The sequence below is a fragment of the Rhizophagus irregularis genome, chromosome 13, assembly GCF_026210795.1.
Source record: "Rhizophagus irregularis chromosome 13, complete sequence".
Classification (NCBI taxonomy): domain Eukaryota; kingdom Fungi; phylum Glomeromycota; class Glomeromycetes; order Glomerales; family Glomeraceae; genus Rhizophagus; species Rhizophagus irregularis.
In genome coordinates, this window is record NC_089441.1 from 2446656 (window position 1) to 2471341 (window position 24686).

At 28.1% G+C, this 24686-nt stretch overlaps 7 protein-coding genes across 7 annotated transcripts; 3 read left to right on the forward strand and 4 right to left on the reverse strand.

Moving 5' to 3' along the window:
* Positions 1-1140: 1140 nt before the first annotated feature.
* Positions 1141-2128, forward strand: OCT59_005107 (uncharacterized protein; the record flags this gene model as incomplete). Its single annotated transcript, XM_066138168.1, has 4 exons — positions 1141-1315; positions 1413-1424; positions 1520-1665; positions 1763-2128. The coding sequence occupies 4 exons, from the start codon at positions 1141-1143 to the stop codon at positions 2126-2128; spliced, it is 699 nt and encodes a 232-aa protein (XP_065997342.1).
* A 2093-nt stretch (positions 2129-4221) lies between these two features.
* Positions 4222-5661, forward strand: OCT59_005108 (uncharacterized protein). Its single transcript, XM_066138169.1, has 4 exons — positions 4222-4592; positions 4663-4853; positions 4924-5022; positions 5095-5661. Exons 1-4 carry the CDS (start codon positions 4322-4324, stop codon positions 5548-5550), a joined length of 1017 nt encoding a protein of 338 aa, XP_065997343.1. The 5' UTR covers positions 4222-4321; the 3' UTR covers positions 5551-5661.
* Positions 5662-5787: 126 nt separating this feature from the next.
* Positions 5788-7137, reverse strand: OCT59_005109 (uncharacterized protein). The gene is made up of 5 exons (XM_025320438.2): positions 6885-7137; positions 6724-6808; positions 6473-6637; positions 6222-6393; positions 5788-6149 (listed from the first exon to the last, which is right to left on the reverse strand). Exons 1-5 carry the CDS (start codon positions 6975-6977, stop codon positions 6068-6070), a joined length of 597 nt encoding a protein of 198 aa, XP_025171330.1. The 5' UTR covers positions 6978-7137; the 3' UTR covers positions 5788-6067.
* Positions 7138-7310: 173 nt separating this feature from the next.
* OCT59_005110 (uncharacterized protein) lies at positions 7311-8884 on the reverse strand. The gene has a single exon (XM_025320437.2). The coding sequence runs from the start codon at positions 8844-8846 to the stop codon at positions 7455-7457; it is 1392 nt and encodes a 463-aa protein (XP_025171329.1). The 5' UTR covers positions 8847-8884; the 3' UTR covers positions 7311-7454.
* A 13-nt stretch (positions 8885-8897) lies between these two features.
* Positions 8898-12883, reverse strand: OCT59_005111 (uncharacterized protein; the record flags this gene model as incomplete). Its single annotated transcript, XM_025320436.2, has 15 exons — positions 8898-9556; positions 9620-9706; positions 9783-9838; positions 9908-9989; positions 10065-10223; positions 10295-10339; positions 10405-10513; positions 10590-10681; positions 10749-10888; positions 10945-11118; positions 11185-11635; positions 11699-11908; positions 11995-12115; positions 12223-12307; positions 12382-12883. The coding sequence occupies 15 exons, from the start codon at positions 12881-12883 to the stop codon at positions 9053-9055; spliced, it is 2817 nt and encodes a 938-aa protein (XP_025171328.2). The 3' UTR covers positions 8898-9052.
* A 183-nt stretch (positions 12884-13066) lies between these two features.
* Positions 13067-14261, forward strand: OCT59_005112 (ADP-ribosylation factor-like protein 2). The gene is made up of 5 exons (XM_025309495.2): positions 13067-13228; positions 13299-13409; positions 13474-13636; positions 13716-13796; positions 13860-14261. Exons 1-5 carry the CDS (start codon positions 13164-13166, stop codon positions 13992-13994), a joined length of 555 nt encoding a protein of 184 aa, XP_025171327.1. The 5' UTR covers positions 13067-13163; the 3' UTR covers positions 13995-14261.
* Positions 14262-18978: 4717 nt separating this feature from the next.
* Positions 18979-23981, reverse strand: OCT59_005113 (uncharacterized protein; the record flags this gene model as incomplete). The annotated part of the gene is made up of 26 exons (XM_066138170.1): positions 18979-19228; positions 19297-19409; positions 19486-19554; positions 19623-19713; positions 19788-19954; positions 20017-20100; positions 20177-20249; positions 20322-20431; positions 20501-20584; positions 20648-20785; positions 20855-20935; positions 21017-21098; positions 21167-21191; positions 21257-21452; positions 21528-21717; positions 21781-21884; positions 21969-22024; positions 22090-22588; positions 22660-22805; positions 22874-22917; positions 23005-23015; positions 23087-23137; positions 23202-23365; positions 23457-23561; positions 23657-23783; positions 23862-23981. The coding sequence occupies 26 exons, from the start codon at positions 23979-23981 to the stop codon at positions 18979-18981; spliced, it is 3180 nt and encodes a 1059-aa protein (XP_065997344.1).
* Between the last annotated feature and the right edge of the window lie 705 nt (positions 23982-24686).

The following is a 24686-nucleotide window of genomic DNA, read 5'->3' on the forward strand; positions in this document are numbered from 1 at the left end:
AAGTAAAACGAAAAAATCAAAACCAATCTAACATACCATTATTTACATCGTTAATATCCTTGATCAAACGAACTCCTGTATTACGCAAAACAATAATAAGGTATGTTGATTTTATTGCTCGGTTAGCTTCTTGATGTTAATCGATTTTCCTGTCTCTATAGATGTTCCAAAATAAACCGGATATATTACTCTTCTTGCTATGTATCGGCATTCTGATCTTCGCCGAGAAAATCTTAGACAATCATCACGCGTACAATAGACGCAGTGAAACTATTCACATGAATCTCGTCACATGCAACGGCACAGCAAAAAATTTATCTTATGTAAGTATCTTCACGTGCCGAATTCTTAAAACTTTGCGCAGCTTGTGTATGAGGCGGAATGGAATTATGTGAAAATGAATCGTGATGGTAAGTGTAAATCGATATTGTATTATTTTTTTTTACCTCAGTTGCTAATACTTCCGTAATTATACTATAGGTTCGAAATTTCTTAATTTCAGAGTTCTCTAATGTTTTATATAGTCTGTGTTTGAGAGAGATATAGATAGACAAAAATTCTGTAAATATGTGTGGGATAATTTATTTCGGAAATCTAGTATAGTAAAAGACTGTGAGGGTAAGAATCACGTAATTAGCAATAGAAGTTAACTTGATGCTGGGACTCGCATTAAATGGTCTAGGATCTGCGTACTCCCTCCCTCTTTGATAGCATCATATATTTCATTCACTTCTCTAATATCTTTAATATCTTTCATTTCTGAATAATAAAGTTTGTGTGAAATCGGAAAAATTATTATATATGAATAACGCAAAATGGCAAAATTTAATTTGTATATACAGTAATCAAAATATTTCACGATGACTCAAATTTTTTAATGATATTAGATAGGGTTAGATCAAAAATAAATGTATTTTATCAACTGATGGTACAATGATACAATGTAAAGTTCGGACTTAAAAAAAACGCGTTCTCAATTAATATCAATCAAGTTTAATAAGATTTATTAGACTTATTCAGACTTACAGCGCGTTCTGAAGTTTAATAAAAGTTTATTGTATTACAAATCATATATATATTCAATAAGTCTAATATAAAACTAGGAAATCGTTTCTACTTTACTTCTTGCAATAAAAACAAATGTCCGATATTTACGAAAGGATAAATAAACTTGGTCTTGAACAAGAAGAAATTATTAAAATCAAAAGTTATCTAGTTAGAAGTAAAGAAATAAGAGAACAATTACTCTTGGCTCTTGCAAGTTGCAAATCAGAAGAAGAAGAAAAAGGAGTTATATGGAATTTATTACATAGTGGTAAGTTATCGAATAATTTATAAAATATTTACCATTATTATTGTCCGTGACGCTAAGACAAAATCTTTTTTTTTTTTGATAATCTAACCCAATTTAGATGAACGTCAAGGTAAGCCTTTGCGTCGTAATGATTGGTCAACTCGAACGTAGATTAATATTATGTAACGCTACGACTAAACCTTTTTTGTTCTTTATGATGATCAGGTCTTACGGTTACCGCTACTAATGAAAATGATAATATGACATACAAGACTTTGCCTTCATGGCAGAAAACCAAATATGACAGATTGGCTGACGAAAGTTTGAAAGCATTGTATTTGGAAACGATTCGTGAGGAGCGTGAAAAAAGTGTATATATACTTAATCTTATATCTATTTAAGTGATGTCTTACTAAATCGAAGAAGTTTTTTCGTCGTAAATTTCGTTATATCCTTCCTTTTTATTAGGAACTTAATCTCGACATTATTAAAGTTGCACTCATTTCACTTGTTAATATCTCAATGGATGTTTTAAATAAAAGTCATAACGACGATGAATCTATCAAAATATTTATGCTTATTTTAAATGCGGTTGTTGATGGAATTCAACTTCTAGTTATTATATTAAAAATAGTTAGGATAGGTTTGTTCTATAATAAAGAATACTTTATTCGAATATTTTATATTTTATTTCCAGTAGTTGTTGTGATTGTTTTATTTAGCATATTATTGAAAGTTGATATTTCTCCAAATATAGCAATTTATTGGGTGGATGCGGGATTGTCATGTTCAGAATTGCTTTTAAAGGTATCATCTGTTCAACAAAATGTATAAAGCTTGTAATAATTAATATCACAGCACTTTGCCATAATGTTTAAGGTGAATTTCGCCTTTGAGACACGTTAATTCGCAAACTTTTTTTTGCACAAAACTATAAAATGGATTTTTTGCTGGGCCACGTATTGTGTGACAAAATAAATGATCACACGTGCAGGTCTGTACGACATATTAATTTTGCATATACAGTACATTCGAAAGAAAACTTATTAACCTTTATTCTTTATTTTTTTCCGAACAAATGTGTGAAAGGAGGTCCACACGCAACACAGGACCCTCTTATTAAAGGAATAACGCCAACAAAAGCATATGTTATGAAGGGGTGAGGAACTTGCAATTCCGAGATCACCAGGTGTAAAACCAACTGTGTCTTGTCGAGTAGATCTACGTGTGAAAAGGTTTGAAGATTCCATTTGCATGTGCTTTTGCTTTAGCGTCTTCGGCCATAGAACTCTTGGCATCATACACAATACAATTACGCTTCATACCTCCTTATCTTTAAGCAAGATATAAAGCATGTAGGAGTATGCAGACATAAGGCTCATTTCGGATGCATTGGTAATAAGAATAAGCTGTGTCCCAAATGCCCGTCAATTGATGATCTTGAAAAAGAAAGATATTATATTTCATCTACCTTCGATGGAGCATCCAAGAAAAGGAAAAGAAAAGATAATTCGCGTAAATCTACTAGTGGCACAAAAGCGCAAACCATAATTTGTGAGCTGTCCATCCGTCCAGCTAGAGAAAGTATCAATTGGTGCCCCTCCCGAAGGTTCTGACATGAAATAAGTTTCGAATCAATTCCATAAATTATATTATGAGATTGATGATGCAGAAAAAAATGGGGATCGGACTAATAGAGATTTAGTTCGTTTCTGTTTTCGATTTGGAAAAGCCTTATCAGAGCGATTAGCTATACTTTTGCAAAGCAACCCTCCGCAACGCAAACAGCGCATACAAAGCTTAACAATTAACAAAGAAGTTAAGGACAAACTTCCAGAAAATGCGAATAATGGTATGGTGCGCAAGAGAACAGATACAGCCAGAAAAATTTTTGACATCTTTAGTGTGATATGGGAAGATAAAATTCTTCGTATCAAGTCTTTTACTGCATATAGTTTTTTGGATCTAACGAGGAGTGAGGTCACGTTATTGCTGCGCCACAGTCACGTGATACTGTCCCCTTGTATTTTGGTTTTTTAGACTTTCAAATGTAGTTTCGCATATGTGGTATTGTGAAGCATGATGCAGTTGAAACAATTAAATGAATAAAGCTTTGCCCATATCGGCGTCAGATTTACACCTTAAAAATATAGGAAATTTCAATATTTTATTCACTATATTGCGTTATTTACATTATAAACACATAATTTTTAGCTTTCAAAGTTGTTTTTAAAGACTTTTTTAAAATATTTTTATTATTAGAACCAAGTGAAAGTTTATGGTACTTCTGTTTATGAAATGGATGGAATCTATTCCGCGCGTGAGATGTGAAAAACGCATTTTTTTTTAATTAATTTTTTAAAAATATTGAGATATTATATATTTATATTATTTATAAAAAATAAACTAAATTTAGATGAGTATATTAAGTAAAAATAGAAAATTATTTTGAAAAAAAAATATCACTAGATAAATATATCTGTAAAAAATAAAGTAGAAGTGATACAATACTATTATGTAAATATTATATATATATACTAAATTAAAAATGAAATGATATTATTTATCAAAATATCTGTAGTTCTGTACTATAGAAAATTAAATCAAAGTTTACTAGAATTATTATAATAAAATATATTAAATAATAGTAAATTTATATTTTTAAAGTCCAAAAATTTCTAAATAACAAATGCTAATAATTTAATAATTTTTATCCAGCCATTAAAACTAGAAATATGAAAATATCACTATTTATTATAGTAAATCAGTAGTGCGTACTGAAATTCACAATTAACACATGTTAAGCATGTTAAGCAAGGACAAAAAAGTTCGGAGTAATTAAATTGATAAACAAAATTCCGAGAAAATCTCTCGTGTGATTTATCCTAAAAAATTATAAAAGCACATCAAATTTCATTTAAAAAAATGGTTTTGTTTAAGTTATCAACATTTCTGCGCCTCTTTATAAATAATTCTCCACTGCGGAATAAATATTTCTTACGAACAATTAGAAAAACGAGTTTCGCTATGTCCATTGCAGAACCAATTCATGTTAATGAATTACCAAAACCTGGAGAAATTTCTCGATTAAAGGATAATTATATTGAAGGGGAACCATTAAAACTTATATTGCAAGATGAACAACATTTAACTGAAACTTTATGGTGGCCTTCAAAAAGTAATGATGAAAATTATATCTTGTTTGTAATCCCGGGAAATCCTGGTGTAATTGATTATTATGTTGAATTCTTGAGTACAGTTCATAATGAGCTTGGAAAGAAAATTGACATTGTTGGAGGTTCGTATTTGGTAATATCATATGATTTTATTAAAATTACATCGTTAACTTATCTTTATCATCATGATAGCTTCAATGCTTGGACACTCTTACGGGCCACATAATTTAGGCTTAAAAAATCTTTATTCTCTTCAAGATCAGATCGATCATAAAATTCAGTTTATTGATAAATTAAAATCAAGATTCACTTCTCAAGGAGATGAGAAACAACCTAAATTTATTATTTGTGGACATTCGATTGGTGCTTACATTGGTGCTCAGGTATTTGTATTTCAAGGAATGAGTAGATTATTTTAACAAATTAAAAACTTCTAAATTCTGACTTTGATAGGTGTTGAAAGCGAGACCAAATCATGGAATTGAAATGGTTTACTCGTTATATCCTACTTTGCAACATATCGTAAAGACACCTAATGGCATTATGATGAATGTAAGTTATTTATCATCCTTAGTGTAATTTCTTCTAAATCTCATATAAATGTTGAATTCTTTGCGGTTTCAGTTCTTGTTTAACGAACGTCCACGTAGTTTAGCTGCTTCATTTGTTTCGAATTTACGATATTTCATCCCGCCAACTTTCTTCAAATTCTTGGTTTCTAGTTTGACCCGGCAAAAAGAATCAATGCTAAACATAACATTATCGGCTCTTCTACACGGACATGTCGTGGAAAACACATTATATATGGCGAGTAGTGAGATGGAAACAGTATGCGAGCTAGATGAAGAATTCTATCGTGAAAATTTAGGCAAATTCATATTTTATTTTAGTGAAGGTGATAAATGGGCACCGCTTGAACATTATGAAGATATGAAAAAAAGGTTTCCTGAAGGGAAAGTGTTACTATGTGAAAAAAATACTCCACACGCTTTCGTATTGAGTCATGGTGACATTATTGGGAAAATAGTTGCTGGATGGATTGTTAGTAAAACGACACGTGATCTCACTATTGATAATTAAATTTATGAAATCACAAACAAAAAAAGTATGTAATAAGATCAATTGATAAATTTTTAATTATAATTTAATAAAGCAATGAATTCTCTATATTCAAAAATATATATAATGTAAGCAAATTTCCCTCCGCTATTTATTGCGACAAAAGAGGGAGTTCGGTATACTTGTACCAACGATTTATTATTTTTTGAACTATTCAGAATAACAGATGATTTCATGTTATTAAAAAATGTAATTTAATTACTTTTCATTTATCCAAAACAAAATTATATTAAAATAACATCATAAAGTAAATATACATACCATTTCAAATATATTACAAATAAATTGTTTCCTATAAAAGAAATCTATAATGAACTTTTATAAATATACTAAATATACTGAATATGAAAAAAGTATACTAAAAAGTAATACTTTATAAATGTCTCGCAATTAAAAAAAAATAATTCTCTTATTTAAAATTAAAATATCTGTCTTTCTAATGAATAAGATTGACTATTTAAACGTAGATTATTTTAAATCACTTAAATGTAGGCGGTCTATTTTGCTTATTTCTTTGTATTCTTACAAATAACCAATCTACGGCTTCTCTCACGCCAGTCCTAAAAAAATAAAATTATTTAAACCATTGAATATGTTGAAAATAAAATTTCTTTATCCTAATTAATACCTACCCTTCTAATGCAGATATAGGCAAAACTCTAGAGTCTCTAGCACCTAATTTTAAAGCAATTTTGTTAAAAATTTCTTTAATCTCTTCAACCTTTAATGAATTTGGTAAATCTTGTTTATTAGCCAACATTAATATCGGAACTCCTTCAACGTCATCATTGGTAATTATCTTCTCTATTTTTTTTTAAAAAAAAATTAAATAAAAAAATTATTAACAGCGAACTAAAATTCTTTTAGATGCGCTATAACTTACCAAATATTTCTTTACATTCTTCAATACGTTCTTTATCGGTTGAATCTACTACAAATACAATAGCATGACATTCTGAATAATATTTTTCCCAAATACCGTGCAAATCTCTTTGTCCTCCTAAATCCCAAAAATTCAGTCTTGCTCGATTTATATCTATTTTTCCAACTAATTTAACAAAAGCGAATAAGAAAATAAATATAAAAACATTTAATTTAATAAATAGAGATTCCTTAAATAAAGGAAGTACTCACTGTTTAATCCTACCGTGGGAGCAATCCTATTAGGTGATAACCCAACTACACCTAAAAATATCGATTTAATTCGTTCTAATAATGTCTGTCAAAAAGAATCATTGATATTAAAAGTGAAATAGTTACATAAAACAAAACAAAAACAATATTTCAATACTTACTGTCTTACCAGCATTATCAAGTCCAAGTATGATAACGTAAAATTCTTCCCTTCGTGTGAGGTATTCATGTAATCCGCTCAATAACGTGTACATTAAGCAATTCAAAAAACCAAATAAAAGAGCTTATTCTTTTTTTTAAAAAAAAAAATACAAAAAATAAACAGGAAAATAATACTCTTAAGTTAATCTATAAAAAAATATTCTAAAAATAAAGAATAAAATTATCTATCAGAATGTAATTGGAATAATATTCAAAGCCTCTAGGATTAGATTAATTCAACAATGATCTAATAACCTATTGAAATACAGCTATTGATAGAACTTATCACGTAATGTTGTACAAATGCACTGTAAGCACCTGCGCAAAATATTGTAATAATTCTAGAGAAAATCCTTTCGTCATTTCTTAAATTTTTTGTTTTTTTTAAAAGAAAAGAATTTATCATAATAGTTACTATATTTTCTCAGAATAATTATATGAAAAGACGGGATGAACGATAAAAAATCGTAAATCGCCAATCTCTTTTCGTTTTATTAAAAGTGATGTGTACATTTATTAGCTATCGAAAACTAACTATCAAAAGTATTTAATAAATTATTTAATCTCATAGCATATAAAGAAAACGTACTAGATGGAGTTCCATAAAATCTACTTCCTTGTGAAGTTACCATTAAATCTATTAAAGGAATTAAATGTTTATACATGTTAACGTTATCTAAAGGATTTTCTAATGAATTTAATGGTTTACAATCTTCTTCGAAATCTTCTAACATAAATATACAGGGAAATTTTTCTAAGAAAATTTTAAGAGACTTATGAGTCCTTTTTGCATCTGTAGCTAAAAAGATTATTATGGGTAAAGTATCATTTGTAAATTTTGAAGAACATTGTTCAAAGAAGGAGGTTTCATTGGTTTCTATTAATTTTGTTGATGTTAATATAGTTTGTCTAATTTGTTTCGCAACTTCTGTACTTTTACCGTAATTAAAAGTATTTTCATATTCTCTATAATCATTTGATATTTTTAATATAAACGATTCAATTGTTTTATTTGCTGCTCCTCTAAAATTATCATCAGTTCTAAATTCGTTACCTAATCGTGCGTGAATCCCCAAGAAATTTCTTTCTCCTCCAATTTTTTTCACGATATTATTAACAATTTTAATTATAATAGGGTTATCAGGTATAAATTCTCTTGATAATTTACTCCAAAATTCTTTACTTTCAGGTAATTCTCTTACAACTCTTCTTATCGAATATAAACTGCCAAAATAAAATAATTTTTCTTTTCGACTTTTCAATTTTGCTAAATCAACTCTTTTTTCAAATTCATCCAAACCGATTGTTGAATTTAAATAATCGTAATATCTATGATGATATCTTACGTCACATTTTGTATAATAAACTTCCTGTTCTTTAATATTCAGAATATTCAATAAATTTTTATCAAAAAAATCTGTTCTATGAACAATCTTTACATGTTGTTTGACCCATTTCATACTCATTAATTCTTCCCAATGATATAAAGTATAATTCGCAGTAATACAATGTTTTCCTTCAAGATCACATTCTGTAAAATTATTTTGATTCGGTTTTAATTGAGATAATCTTTGAGATAATTGATCAAATGGTGCCATACCAAATGGAGGTATTCCATTGAAAAACATTAATGGCGGTAATATTAACGTTCGATTCAAATGCCACGCTAAGAATATTGCATTCTCTACTGATATTCTTTGATTGTGAAATCCGCTATGCGGTAAATATGTTATAAAATTTTCTTCTGTTATATTATAAGAATCTATATAAATAATCTCTTTATCTTTATTTAAAAGATGAGATTGTTCTTGTCCATTTATTGGATCATTTTTAAAGTATAAAAATTTATTATTATTTTGGTGAATCAAAAATATAATTATTACAAATATAATTAGTATTATAAAAAATCCTCGAGAAGCCATTATATGGGATTAAGGGGAAAAAGGAGTTCACATTTCACAAGTTTATAGATTTCAATATATAAATACTAATAACGATACACAAGCACATTTTTATTTTGTTTAGATACAATATGCAGATCATTATAAAAAAAAAAATTTTTTTTAATTGACGAATAAAATATCTATTCTGGAAGGTCTTCGTCATCACTCATAAAACTATCAATGTCTTATTCTTTCTCACGTATAAAGCCACCTTCTATATTAATAGCTTCATTTTTATCTTCCGTATACATTTCTTCATCCTTATCATCCCACGTAATACTACCCTCTGTACTTGTATCGTTCTCTTCTATTCGTACAAAATCATCTTCAATATCCATATTATCTGAAAAATTAGTATTGGATTTATCGTTGTTACTTTCAATAATGGTCTTTTCCCCAATAGTTTCATGTAGTTTATTCGATCCACTCTTGTTGACAACGTTGACCAAATAATTATTATCTTCTTCTTCAGTATCGCCGTGATACAATTCACTCTCTCCTTCCGATTCACCATGGTAAAATTCACTTTCTCCTTCTTCCATATCAGATGAATCCTGTTTTACATAATCATTATATAATCTCATTCGAATTTGCACTCCCATAATTAGTCTCCTCCATCTTGTCAAAACTTCTCTTTCTCGCTTTGCATCATTCATTGCTTCAACGTGACTTGCATATTCATGCCATGCCTGCCCACGACAAAAAAATTAAAATAATAATAGGTTCAATGATAATTCCTCAATAAGACTTACCTCAAGTAACATTGTTTCATGTTCCTTCGCAACTACAATTCCATGAATTACTGGAACACATCGACGAGCTTGGAAATCAAAGCCAACCTAAGAAGATAAATATTTTAAGCTTTTAATAGACAAATAAAGTTCACCGATTCACAAAATACAATCATAAACTAACCACAGCATCTCCGTAGTCGACACCAAATTTCTTTGCAATTTTTCCAATTCCATTAACTTAAAAACAAAGTTCAAATTATATTCAAGAATATATAACAAATATATAAATGCAAAATATTAACTTACTTGGAATATGCACACCTCCAATTGGACACATGCTTTCCTTAAACATATTTACATTACCATAAGAGTTCTTTGGTACCTTACCCTATTTAACCGTCATCAACAAATTATCAATATTTATATAATTGAAAAATTATTCAGGGAAACAATCGTAACTTACGTCAATTATCGGTTCAGGTATATATTCTTCGGTTTGCCATTCGCCATATAAACCAGACTCGGGGGGCTCTTCGTCATATAATGAAGCCATATTTGCTGCACGACGTTTTGCCAAAGTATATATACGCGATTTCACGTGCTTTAAAGGTTGTTCACCTATCTAAGAAATAAGAAGCAATTAGTTAAGTTAAAAATTTATGAAAGAAAATATATAAAATATTTTTTTTTTACCATAACTTGTCGACCTTCTCTTAACCAAGTTTCAGCTGTATGTAACTAGAAAGAAAAGGACTTAAGTATAATAATCCTCCAAAACAAAATTTATCTCATTAGTAGCATACTTGTTTAACATTCTTGCGTGGATATATTGGTTCACCACGAATATTCCCTATTATTGGTTGCTTTGGATGAATTATTTCAAACTTCTTCAAATGACGTTCAAGAGCATACCTAATTAATATAATATTACAGATATTTTATTATTAGAGTAAATAATTATTACATACTAAGCACGTATCTTACATACAAAGGATGGTTGTGGAAAGCACTAATAGAAGTTGGCATACGTTCAGAAACTTCCAATTTATGTAAATGAGCATCTTCTTCATTATCTTGTTTCTATGTTAATAATAGAACAAAATTTAATAATTGTTAAATATTACGGAATATAAAAAATAATAAATACCCTTTCATACGGACGTGCGAAATAAGACAATGTTTCATGCCACCAATCATAACCGTCCTTGGTGACAGGCACTCTTAATTTTCGCGTCCGTGCTCCCCATTGTGAAGCATATCGACGCGTCACATCTTTTATATAACCATCTATTTCATTATTTATTAGTTTCAGTTCAGTAATATAGTCAAAGTAACTGAATTACCTTGTTCAAATGCAACTATGTAAGCCATAACATTATCCATGTCATTAGACGCAGGTTCCATTGCTTGTGGTGAATTCACCAATGCACGAACTGGATCTATACAAAACCATTTTTTATAAGCTGCAAAATAAACCTCACACCAGAATATTGGCGGCGCATTTGAATTTTGCAAGCCTTGAACATACTGAAAAGTTAAAATATATCAAAGACATGCGGATAAATATTAATATCAGTACTTACCATTACTATTATCTTTCTTAAGACTGTTTTTTAATACACTACATGACTTACGCAAGCGATCAACACGAGATTGTTTAGATGGAGAACTATAATCATCGTCGTCATCACTTTGCTCTCTCTTTGATTTACTGCTACTACGATTCTTCCCTTTTGCACCAAGTTTATATTTTCCAAGTCCAAGTGTTCTCTGGGCTTCATCATTCATGCTACTACTTGTTGAACCCTTGTAATCTAAATCATTATCCTTTTTCCGAGTAGTATATGCCTCGTTTTTACGTGCTAATTTAAATGATACTGCTTGTAAAGAACATACTAATCGTGCAGGTATTCCTAAGGAACGTAACACAGCAACAAATAACTGTGCAGAAGTATCACGACTTCCTTCACCAACACTAATACTCCTCCGAAATACATTGATAGATGTTAAACAATCAGAAAATGATTCATCATCCTAATTTAAATAATTTTGTTAGTAATGAACAAAAAATAAAAGCAATTAAAAATTGATTAATACCTCGGCAATCTTCCCCTCATTGTTCTCTCCAAATTCATGATATGCTCTATTTCGAATTCCAGGTTTTGTAATTACAAAATAATTCTTCCACCATTTACACAAATCTTGTAAGGCTATAATTAGTATGTTAGCGTGTTTGACGTCAACTTTTACCAAAGCCTTGTCAAAAAGCGCTTGTAGGTCATACTCAATTAAAGAGAGTGCTATTGCCTATAAAAATATCAAATAAGTATAAACTTCCTCTGATAAGATAAAATGGTCCAAAATACTCAGTACTCAAAATGAACGATAAGTGCCTGTGTCATTTCATCATTACACCATTTATTCCTAATCATACCATGGGCGAGTAGGGCTAACAAGTGGGCTTTGTGTACATTTTGTCGAATAGCTCGCTCAATTTTAGTGATACCTCGAGCTCTGATATAATTAAATTATTTCACAATATTAATTTCTGACAAAGAAAATTATGTAAAATACATAATCATAATAAATAAATATTATTTGGAAAAGCTAAAATACAATACTTGTATTGTATCTTAGGCTTCTCAAAAGTAATTTGAATAGTTTTATTCGGGAGTGGCTTAGACTCAGAAAGATCATCAAGTTGATCTAAAAACGAAAGAAATTGCATCAAAAATATTTTCTTAATATTAGCAATTTGTTTGACTTGAATTATGCTATACCTTGACATGTAGAAAGGTCTATTTCTTCCCAATCATCACTATCATTATCTTCATTTATATAATGAACTGGATTATCTTGAAATTCTTGGTTCTCCAGAGACTCAATATCACTCGACTCATTGTGTTTAATCGCTGATTTTCTTTTTCGCAACCAGAAAGAGTCAATGGGCTCAAAAATGCTTTTAGAGCCATCGGAATGTTGAAAAATTTCCTTTGACTTGCCTTTATTAATAGAAGTATTATCGACTAATGATAAAAAATTATCTTTTGTCTTTCCCTTATCAATAAACGTTTCGACAGGAGTTATAAGTACACCCGTCATTTCTTCTTCGACAAAATTACTAATGTTATCAATTGAGGTGCTTTTTCCAGAAGGTGGCACAGCAGTGATTTCAACACTTTTTTTTGCTTTTGCTTTTCTTTTTGAAGTCTCAACAAGTTGCTCAACACTCTCATTGGGCCTATTCTTATTAGCGATACGTGCTGATCTTCGGAGACTCATTGGTATATGTCAAAATTTTTTTCTTTACGTAGAGGTTGAAACAACTTTTTAAAAAAAAAGAAAAAAAGAATTCGAAATGATTCATAATCAACGAACTCGCTTTTATATGTTTCGGTGTTTATTTACGACTGCGCACTTGTTATTGTAAAATGGTAGATGATCGATATTTTGTTTGTTCCGCAGTTTTTTAATCACGACTTCAGAACTAATTTAATAATAAAATTATCGGTCGAATTTTCCTTTTTATTTGAGTTTCTATATCATTAAAATAGTATTCAAGATGGGGCTATTATCGATTTTACGAAAAATTCGTCAAAAAGAAAAGGAGATGAGATTACTAGTACTGTGAGCGAAACCATAAAGTATTTAAGCCTTTAATTTTATCAAGCATTTTAATATCTTGTTTATTTTATAGTGGTTTAGACAATGCTGGTAAAACCACCATATTAAAACGGTTAAATGGTGAGGATATTGATAAAATTTCACCTACTTTAGGTTTCAATATTAAAACATTAGAACATAACGGGTAATTGTCTTTTTTCGTAAATTATCTAGTAAAAAAATGCTCAATAATTTTGTATGCAATTTAGGTACAAGTTACATGTATTTGATGTTGGTGGACAAAAATCTATTAGAACTTATTGGCGCAATTATTTTGAACAAACTGATGGCGTGATTTGGGTTGTAGATAGTGCCGATAGGATGAGATTGGAAGATACAAAAGTTGAATTAAAAACATTATTATTAGAAGAAGTAAGCTAGCAATTATTTATTTAAAGTATAACTACGTAAATATTCATGAAAATCATTTTTTTTTCTGAATGAATTGTAGCGTTTAGCGGGAGCTTCATTGTTGGTTTTTGCTAACAAACAGGATCTTCCAGGAGCTTTAACTGATAAACAAATTCGCGAGGTATAGTAAAATTAATCTGGTTAATTTTTTTCAAACAAGTTGTTAACTTTATTTGGTCTTTAGGGTCTTGAACTTGATTCTATCATAACACATCATTGGGCTATTCAAGCCTGTAGTGCAGTTACAGGTGAAAATTTGCTTCGTGGAATGGATTGGATTGTTGGTGATATAGCATCTAGAATATACTTATTAGAATAATGCAATAATAGAAAAACAAATAAATTAACTTATAATATAGTAAGAAATTGATGAGTATTTAAGTTTCCTTAGATCTTACTCTTAAATAGGCAATTAAAAATATAAACTAACCTTCCAATAATAAGACTATAGAGCTCCTGCATGACTTATTTTTGATATATACCAGGAATGCCTTAAAATGATACTTAAAAAGAAAAATGAATGTAAAGTCTACTTTCAGATGCAAAGTCTAACCTTAATCATTAAAGTTTAACCTCATTTTGTCCCAATAAAAGACTATAGAGTATCGTTCTGCATGTCAAAAATCATGAAAAATTCTGGTGTAGAAAAGTGTTAACTTGGCTTTTGAATGCAATCTAGATCTAACTTCTTTGGGATTATACTTAGTTTATATTACCATAAGGTAGATTTTAACACCCCTCTAGAATATCAGAAAATTTTATATACAACTTAGACTTGTATGAGCATATATTTGAATCTACATGATACTGGCATATTTGAATATCTAATTTCATAAGATTTAACAAATGAATATTTAAATATCTTAATTTCAAATGAAAGCTTTATTATACTGAAAGTTTTGTTAAACAAATATTTTTATTATACCAATTTAATAATTGTTTAAGGTAATTTATTTTTCTAATACTTTATTTATTATATTAGTTTTATTTATTTTATAAGAAATTGGAAATAATAGGGTTTTTTTTTAAAAAAAAAAATATTCCTCTTTTTATAAAATAAATAGGTAATTCCTTAAAGCATTGTAACTCTAAATATTAGAAAAATCATGTGATATGGATAAATAATACAAGAATATTAGTGTTCTGCAAACGATTCAGTCAAATTGAATCGATTCAGATTCAATTCAAATTTGGTTTAATTCAATTCAATAATTTTTGATTTGCAAATCTCAAATTCCTGTTCTGGCTCTGAAGAAATATTTAGAGCTCATAGTAAAATTTTTTTGGCTAAATCTTACCTATTTATATATTTTCTAGGATCCTAATAATCATTATTTATTTATTATCAATTATACTATACTTTTTTTTAATATATTTAATTTTAAATATAATAAAAACTCTACTTTGGAAATTTTATTTAGTATAAAATAAAGCTTTAAACGGATCAGTTTAGTCTGGATTATACAGTGCGTACAACTTAGTCCCAGCAATTAAATTTGATGAAATTTAAATCACTACTATTCATTCAAAAAAAAAGATAAACATAAAGTATAAACGTACAATGATAAACCAGATTAAGCTTAATAAAACTATGTTTTTAAATTTCCTGTAAAGTATTTTTTAATAAAGTAGTAGCAATTCAAAGTTGAAATATTTTACTATTGAATTAAATATTTGGCCATTTTATTCTGACCAGAATTACATGTAAATCTGGTCAAAATTACTAAAATTATATATAATTCTGGCTAGAATTAAGAATTATAACTTAAATTAAATAAATCTGACCAATAAAATTACAGGGTTAAGTATTACATAATATAAAAAATTTGGCCGCTTAAAAATTTTTTTGTTGGGACTAAGTTATATGCACTGTAGATAGTTCAGATTAAAACTGAAATCTATAAGAACTAAACTAAAAAACTGATGATTCAATTTGATTTATTCTAATTTTTATAAAAATGCAAAAAATTAAACAACTAACTATTGAATGATCATACAAAGTTGAACTATATATTGTTAGATTTCTTTCAATAAGATGTGTTGAATGTGATAAGATTATATCTCTAGTATTGTTAAATCACAAGTTAATTTATATTAAATAATTTATAAAAAATTGGGCATTAGAAAACTATCTATTAATACTAGAAATGTGATCTTACCACTATTCAATATATCTTAGTAAAATAAATCTAATAATATATAACTTGACTTTTACAATTATTCAATGGTTAGCTATTCAATTTTTCATATTTTTATGAAAATTAGATTAAACTAAATCAAACTGCCAGTTTTTCAGTTCTAAGATTTAAACTGAACTGAACCAAATTTTGAGCCAGTTTCAGATCAGTTTTCATTTTAACCTGAACTGTTCAAAGTTTTAATATAAAGTAAATTTATTATATAATATACTAAACTAGTTTTTTGTTTTGAATAATTTGAACCAAATTTATAATACTGATCTAAACTATAATTTTATAAATATTTAAAAAAATTATTAATACTGATAAATTTAGATTAAATTACTATATAATCACATGTTCATTTATTATAATGAGTATAATATTATTATATAACTGATATATAGAAAAATAAATTTATTATATTTAATAAAATTATAAAAATTTTAATTTATTATAATAAGGTTTTAGTATAAATAAGTTTATTATATACTGGTAAAGAAATAATTTATTTTACATATATTTTACACATATTTTACACATATCAGATACTCAAAATGTAGAAAATCTTATACAAATAATATACACTTTCCGGTAAAAAGTATCTGATCACTTTAACTTTGCGAAATTAAAATACATATTTTGACAGTTAATTTCTCAACAATTTATTTATAAACATTATAAAAAATTTATATCATTTTATTTAGAAAAACTCAAATTTTTTATTAATATCTAGTTGGATTACCATGGCTATTTAAAATAGCTTGAACCCTTCTTGGCATATTGAAAGAAAAAAAAAAAAGAGTTACTAAAAAACTGAACTTAATAAATGAGTACTGGAATCTAATTTATCTGGAAACTTGTAGGCTTGCACAAGTTACAAAAAGAGACAAAAATAGTCATATGTATAAACAGGGAAGTAGTCCAAAGATTTTTTGCCATTCCTAAAGCTATTTGAGAAAATGTTAACTACATCTCCCTGCATGGAGTTCATGGAAGCCTTATAGATACTAAGAGAATCATCTGCCTATATACAAAAGAATCAGAGTCACTAGCACCAGTAATTGATGACCTTACTTTGCAACGTGAATTTGTAGTGTTTAATCTCAGAAGATCCAAGAGTGACCTTTTTTTTTTTATCGTCATCAAGTCACATGATTTGCTGCGAATATGGGATGGACACATTTGTGAAACCTTTGTGAAGCTATCAACCAAATTAATTAAAATTTCGGGCTCAATGTTATTCCATTTCTCTTCTAAAACTACCATTAATTCTCTAATATTTTTTAGATGAGGTTTATGTGTCTGAACTTTTCTTTTCAAAACATCCTATAAATGTTTAATCGAATTAAGATTTAGACTCTGTGCAGGCTATGCTGCCATGGAATAGTTGATACTGAATTATCTTCTTTCCATTGTGAAACTGTTCTTGCTCTATGAACTGGCGCATTGTTATCTTAAAAAAAATATTGCAAATTGTTTTCTAAATTATTATAAAAGGGTAGAAGATGATTTTCTAATATGTTAATATATACTAAACCTGTAATATTTCCAGAAACTTAAATTAAAGGATCAAGTTGATTTTTTGCGAAACACCCCATATCATAACTCCTTGACTTCCAGATTTTACAGTCAGAATCAAGCAATTAACATCATATTTTTCATGTGGTTTACGCTAGATCTAGTGGTGTGCATCATTCTGAAATAATAAGAAGTGAGATTCATCACTCCATATAATGAAATTCCATTCAGTATCCCATTCTTTTCTTTCACAGTACCAATCTAACCTTTTTTTACAATTAGCCTCAGAAACAAATGGTTTTTTTTTTCCTGCCCTACCAAAATACCCTTCAGAATGTAAAATATGCTTTATAGTACTATTACATACTGGACTTGGTAAATCATCATTAAATTTTTTTGTTATTTCATCTAAAGATTGTTGTCTATCTTCCTTAATGATTTTTACAATATGCCTTATATCTCTTTCTGCAAGTTTTGGTGGCCTACCAGAACACTGCTTACTTCTAGTTGGTAAAAAAGGATTCTGAAGATTACTAAAAAATTCAGATTTGAATTTATATAAACTTTATAATTAATTTTTGTTTCAAATGTATAAAGTTATATATAGATTTTAGCCTTAAATTTTGCTATCTCAGAATTCAGTAATTGATCTTTAACTTGTTAGATTTATCTCAACAAGATGAACATTTTGATATAATTCATTTTTTTAGATGCAATATTGACTGAGATATCACATTTTAAAATTTTGGTTACGTAAGATTTGGTTTGTTTTAGTAATCTTTGGGATTCTGGTAAAAATTACCAGTAATAATAATTATCATTAGCTTTAGTAGGTAATAATACAATCTGACCTTTATATAGTTACTTAATCAGTTCTATAAAAATTGGTGACTATATAGAGGCTTTTACTATGATGTGATTATATAAAGGTTTTTTTATATAATAATTATATATGTTGGTATTTCTCAAGGATGTGATTATATAGAGGAATTTTATGTGATGTGACTAAGTATGATTATATAGAGGTTTGACTGTATATTATATTTTATTTTATAAATTATTACTAAAATTAACTAAATATATATATATTTGTATTTATAAATATGTATTTAATAATAATATAAGTTGTAAATTTTTAATGCTAATGTTGATTTTTTAATAAATGTTTAAATGAATTTCTTTTTTGTATTGCATAATTTTTCTATTTGAATTATAGAATTACAGACTACATATAAATATAGTACTGTAGTATATTTAGATATTTAGAATTGCTAATAAGTTGTTTAATTAAATAATTAAATAAAATATATAGTAAATATAATTACTTTATAAAAAATCAAAATTAATATTTAATATAATTAAAAATATCAAATCATAAAAACTTGTTGAATTTATTTTATTAAAATACAAGAATACAATATGTAAAATATAAAATAATAACACCTTATTTAATTAAGAATTATTATTTTAAGTTAAAATTTTTTAACTAGTTCTCCTCTTTGTTAAAATAAATATAATATCAAGAATTCAGTTAAACAATTAAATAATTTCAATTTTCAATTATAATACAATAAGAAATTAAAATTGGTTTATTAATGCAATTCATTAAGAATTAGAAGAATTGTAAAAAATGTTTCTAAAATAATCATTTGACTTCTTTGAATTATTCTCATCTTTTGTTTCATCATCTTGATTTTCAGTAAATGAATTTGAATCCTTGGTAGATTTGACCAATTGCCCTTTTTTTGAAGAACTACCGATACCAATTTTTCCAGGTCCCCTTTTTGTACCAAGTTTACTAGAAGGTGCGATTAGTCTTCTTGGAACCATGGTCATTTTTGCAGGTTTATCATCCCTAAAAAAAAGGTAAAAGGTAATTATAGAAAATATAAATTATTGCGAATCACAAAATTCTATAAAGACCTTTGAACAGCCAATTCCGCAAGAGTTGAAGGTAAATCACTTCTAATTACTGCAGAAATAATTGTGTTCTCTAATTTATACTTATTAAAATGTAATGCTGCCTTTCCCGCATCCTAATAAATAAAAGAAAAAAGCAAATCTTAAATAAATAAGCAATTAAATTCAGTTTTAGTTAAGTATCTCATTTACCTCAATATGTTCAAATTCAACGTAGGCGCATCTATCATGAGACATAGTAATTTTGCTAATTGCTTCATCCTGACAAAATAAAAAAATATTATTAAATGCATAATTAATGCAATTATAAATATGATGGTTTATTTTACCTTAAATTTTTGAGATAACATATTTCTAATACTCTCTTCTGTAGTATCCTTGGGTAACTTAGTAAAAGCAACAGTTTTTGATCGTTTTTCGCTAAAGTAGTATGATAGTTTGTTTAAATAAACACTATTGTAAATTGAAATTATTAATAGAGGTTTTTGTCATACCTTTCCTTAAATCCCTCCTGTCTACGTTTAGATATTTTATTTTTCTCACGCTCATTGATTTTACCTTCTTTTTGAATTTGATTACGATTAATTTCACTAAGTGTAACGTTTAAAACACATCCTTTAAATTCCGTAGAATTTAAAGCGAGAGATGCTTTCGCATGCGCCTAAAAGATATATATATATATTAGTTAAATAAATTATAATTAAATCAATAAGCAGAAATTACCTTGTTTTCAAATTCTACAAATGCAAACCCTTTACATTTGTTATCATTCGTCATGGGAATTCTAACGAACGTTACTGGGCCATACTATAAAAAAAAGAAAGTAAATATAATTAAAGAAACTAAAAGCCAGTATAACTATATATATATATATAAATATTACTGTTTGAAACAGGGATTTTAGTTCATTTTGTTCAACATTGCTAGGCAAATTTCGAACATAAACTTCCGTCTGACTAAGAGTTATGAAATATATAAATGAATAAATAAACAATCCAGGTAAAATAAAATTAGAATCCTAAACTTACATTGGTGCCGATCGTTCTTTCTTTAATAATGGGTTTGATATCATGACTACAATTTTTTTTCCAGGTTCTAATTCGCGACCATTCATTTCAAGAGCAGCTTGTGCGGAATTCTATATTATAGAATAAAATATTATTAGTTTTTTCATATATTAAATAATGAATTTACTAATATTAAATACCCTTTCTTTAAATTCAACGTAACAGAAAACTCGGTTTGTTTTGTGTTTAGTACTTGGCTTTCTTACAGAGAGTATTTCTCCATACTATAGCAGGTAGAATTAATAAATTCTGTAAATAGTTTAAAGATTTATATCATACAAAAATACCTTTTTAAAAAGTTCTTCTATATCTATAGATGGTGGAAAATTGGTAACGTATAATATACGTTCTGATATTCTATACACACAAATCTCTTGATCACCAATTCTTTTCTTATCTTTAGTTAAAGCTGCGGGAACGCTTTCCTATAGAAGAATATGTCATTATTCTTAGTTATTAAATATTAGAAATAGAAAATTATATAATCGCATTACTTTTTCATTAAATTCGATATAAGCAGTTTTCTGTGCGTTAACTGTATCCACTAGAAAACGAATCTCCTTAATTTTTCCGCACTATAATATTTTTTAATCATAAAGTAAGATATGTTAATATTAAAATATAATATTACTGATTAATAAAACTTAATAATATACTTCATGGAAAATGGTTTTTAATTCCCCTTCTTTAACATCAAAAGGCAAATTAGAAACAATTATCGTTGCAAATTCTCGATCTCTGTTATGTATATTAATTAAAATTAGTATTAAATAATAAATAAATAATAAATAAATAAAAACACTTACCGTTTAGGTTTTTCAAATTGTTGGGCTAATATTGAATTAATTTAATATCATATGAAAAAAAAATTTCTTTGACTTATTTATTTAACCAACCTTTATTCCTTTTTGCTACTGGGAGTTCTTCCATTTGTTGCTCATCTTCGGGTTTTCTTTTTTTTGTATCAGAATATTGTTCAGAAGATATAGAGTCGATCGCCTCTAAGGATTTATTATCTTCAGCAACTTGCATCGCTGGAACAACCTGAGATAATCCTTCGCTTTGAGCATTCTTGGCCTCTTCCAAGGCAGCCTATAATTAATTATAATATTAATAGAAAATATTCCATACTTGTAAAAGAATTCATTGCAGGGTATTAATACTTACTCTTTCACGTCTTTGAGCAACAATTGTCATTTGTTTTTTTATGAATATTATAGCGAGTTCAAAATTATCAACTGTTCCGTATTGATGTTCAAAATGTTCCCATGCGTCAAATATGCGTTCGGGCCAGTCGGTATTTTGTTGTGAAGCTCTTTTGTAAACCTTGCGAACATCATCAAGATTTCCGACGGCTCTAATATATATTAAAATAAATTATTAAAACTACAATTGAATTAATATAAGCCAAAACACATACTTTTCCCAATCTGCATATCTAATCCAAAATTCAGATTCGTTTCGATGGTTTTTACATAATTCATTCCAAATTTGTCGCGCTTTGGATAGATTTTTGATTAAAGTCTAAAATATTTTAAATATAGTTTCAATGATACTCTTTAATGATCATTATATTTAAATTCAAATAAATTTTCCAAAATAATTTACCTCTATTTCGATCAAATACTTTTCTAACCGGTAATAAGGATCATCAATTTGAAAAGCTATATAAAAGAAATGTAAGAAAAAAATTTTTCATACAAATGACAACAATTGATAAATAACTTACTCTCTTTGACTAATTTTATTCCTTCTTCTAGAAGATTTACAAGACTAGAACCATTTTCTTGACTTATTGGTCCTTTATAAGCTAGAATTTTCCTCCTTTCATAATCAACATTAGAAATGATGACCTTTATTAGATCATCAATATTATTCTTTAGCATACCGATTGACAATGCTCTATTATATATATTTACAATTTCTTCAGGAGAACTAAAGTTTTTTTCCAAAATCCTTATATAATGACCCCAAAGATCTCCCGACCAAGGACAGTTGCGAACACTTCGCTCAGCTGTTTTTATAAGAATGCTAATAGAAACCTTCTTATCTATTAAATACTTTTCAAGTAAAAATAACATATAATTTTCCCAAAGAGTATTATCAAAATAATAATTAGCAATTGCTCTCTCATATAAAGTACGAATTGCATTCACAACTGGTTTCTTCTGTTTCTTTTCAAAATCAATATAATCCATGAATTTGTCCAACGGGTTATTTGATGCTGTCTAATGTGTTGAAAGAATAAATTTCAATACATGCAAAATTCGTAACGAAAGTATTGTAAATTATTACATACCAATGCGTTTTCGTATTGATCTCTTTCATAATATTTGCCCTTGGTTTCACTAACATATTTATTTGTCTCTATCATGACGTTCTCATAATTAAAATTATCATATTTTGTTATAAATGACGAATAATCGCTAAACGTCTTATCCACAGCTACGTAAAGATAAATGACAATTAATAGATATAAAAAAAAAACTGATGCTATATAAACATATATTTACTCGCATGTGGGATTTTGAGTCGACTCTCATACATTTTTTTTACTCTGATATTTTGTTGTTCGTCTCTAATATTAATTCTTGTGAGATAAAATAACATGCAATTTACAATATTATGTTTTAACTATATTTACCGGGGTGAGGCCTGTTGTCAAATAAAATTTAATATTAATTCTATCAAATAAAAGTAAAATATGATTTAAATCAAATTACAACCTCCAGAATTTCTACTTCGAAATCTTTATATGCATCCCATATTTGGTGGCTCTAATTAAAAAGAATAATTTAAGTAAACGTTTTGTGATATTAAATCTTTATAAAAATGACTTACCTCTGTTATATAGTAACAAGTTTCCCGATTTGCCTCATCAAAGATTTTGCGGACCTGATCTAACGTGATAGTGCATTCAGATTCATTTTCCAATTCCATTTCATTCAGGCCGTTTTTGTATTCTTGAACTATATAGCTTACATATTCCTTCCAAAGATTAATCGCTAGTATGAATAAGTACGAATAAACACGTAAAATAAATAAATCGCCTTATAAATTGAAATCCAGAGAAAGATGGCAAAATAAATGACCTACATAGGTAATCTTGAACAGCTTTGGAATATAGTTGTATAACTCTCTGCTTTTCTTCTTTTGTGGAAGCTATACGTGATTCATCTTCGATCCATTCATGCCACATTTCTTTCAAAATAAGAAGTGGTAATTTAGTTAGCAAAAAACGGGTAAAATTTTATATGAATTCCAAAAACATAGAAACAGCTAAACCTTCAAAATACCTTCAGATAAAGGGAAAATACTATGCATCATTTCTCGTGCTTCTTTTAACTCGTCAAATAATGCTGATTTACGAAGAGTTTGAATATACTGAACATGTACCTCATATTGATACACATTGTTGGAAAGCTAGGAAAAAAAGAAAAGAAAAATAAAATATTTTAAAAAAAAAACTTTACTCTCAAAAAAAAGGAGACAAATTCTTACCTGCTCAAGTAGACCTGCAATAGTTTCGGAAATTGCATTAATACTTTCCTCCTGGTTTTCAAATTGATCAAGATCACTAAAGTTACTTTCATTATCTGAAAAGTTTGAAGCTGTGCTCATTGTTTTATAAAAAAGTTCGTAATGACAAAAATAAATGACATAGATTTTGGGACGATTATCGTATCCCTAAAAGTAACAATAGACAATCACGTGGTGAATCTGTCATTTCACAATTTCAGTAAGTTTCTTTCTGCGTTGTTTCTGTTATACCTTGCAAACACCGTATGATTCAACTAGGGACCTTAGTTTTTTTTATCGCATAAATATTTCGAGTGTGAACATGGCAACTGGAATATCACAGACTTCCTTAATGAATCATTCAGAGATAAGATAGGTTGTTATCTTACGTCCCTTGAGACTATAATGGATTCTGATAAAGATACTGAAAGATGTAAACGAGCACGATCTCTTCACGATCGATATAAGAAGATAAGTAAAACTGTACAAGAGCTTTTTTATTTTAAACCAATGAATTGATGGCGTGGCAGGACCTTCAACGCTCTCTGTCTCGAGCCACGAAACTAGTTTAGGGCGCAGACAACATTTGCAAACACTTACAGGGGGTGACGAATAAGCATCAGACCACTCAAGAAAAAAAAAGTTGCTGAGATAAATATAAACAACGCGAACGCGAACGGTGACGGTTAAAACGGCACATTCCGCATAAGCCGATCTTTATAAATGAATTTTTAATAAAAAAGCAATGGAATCGGGTAGAAACTAGGAACATTATTTAAGAATTTAGCCAATTATTTTGTCTTTTGA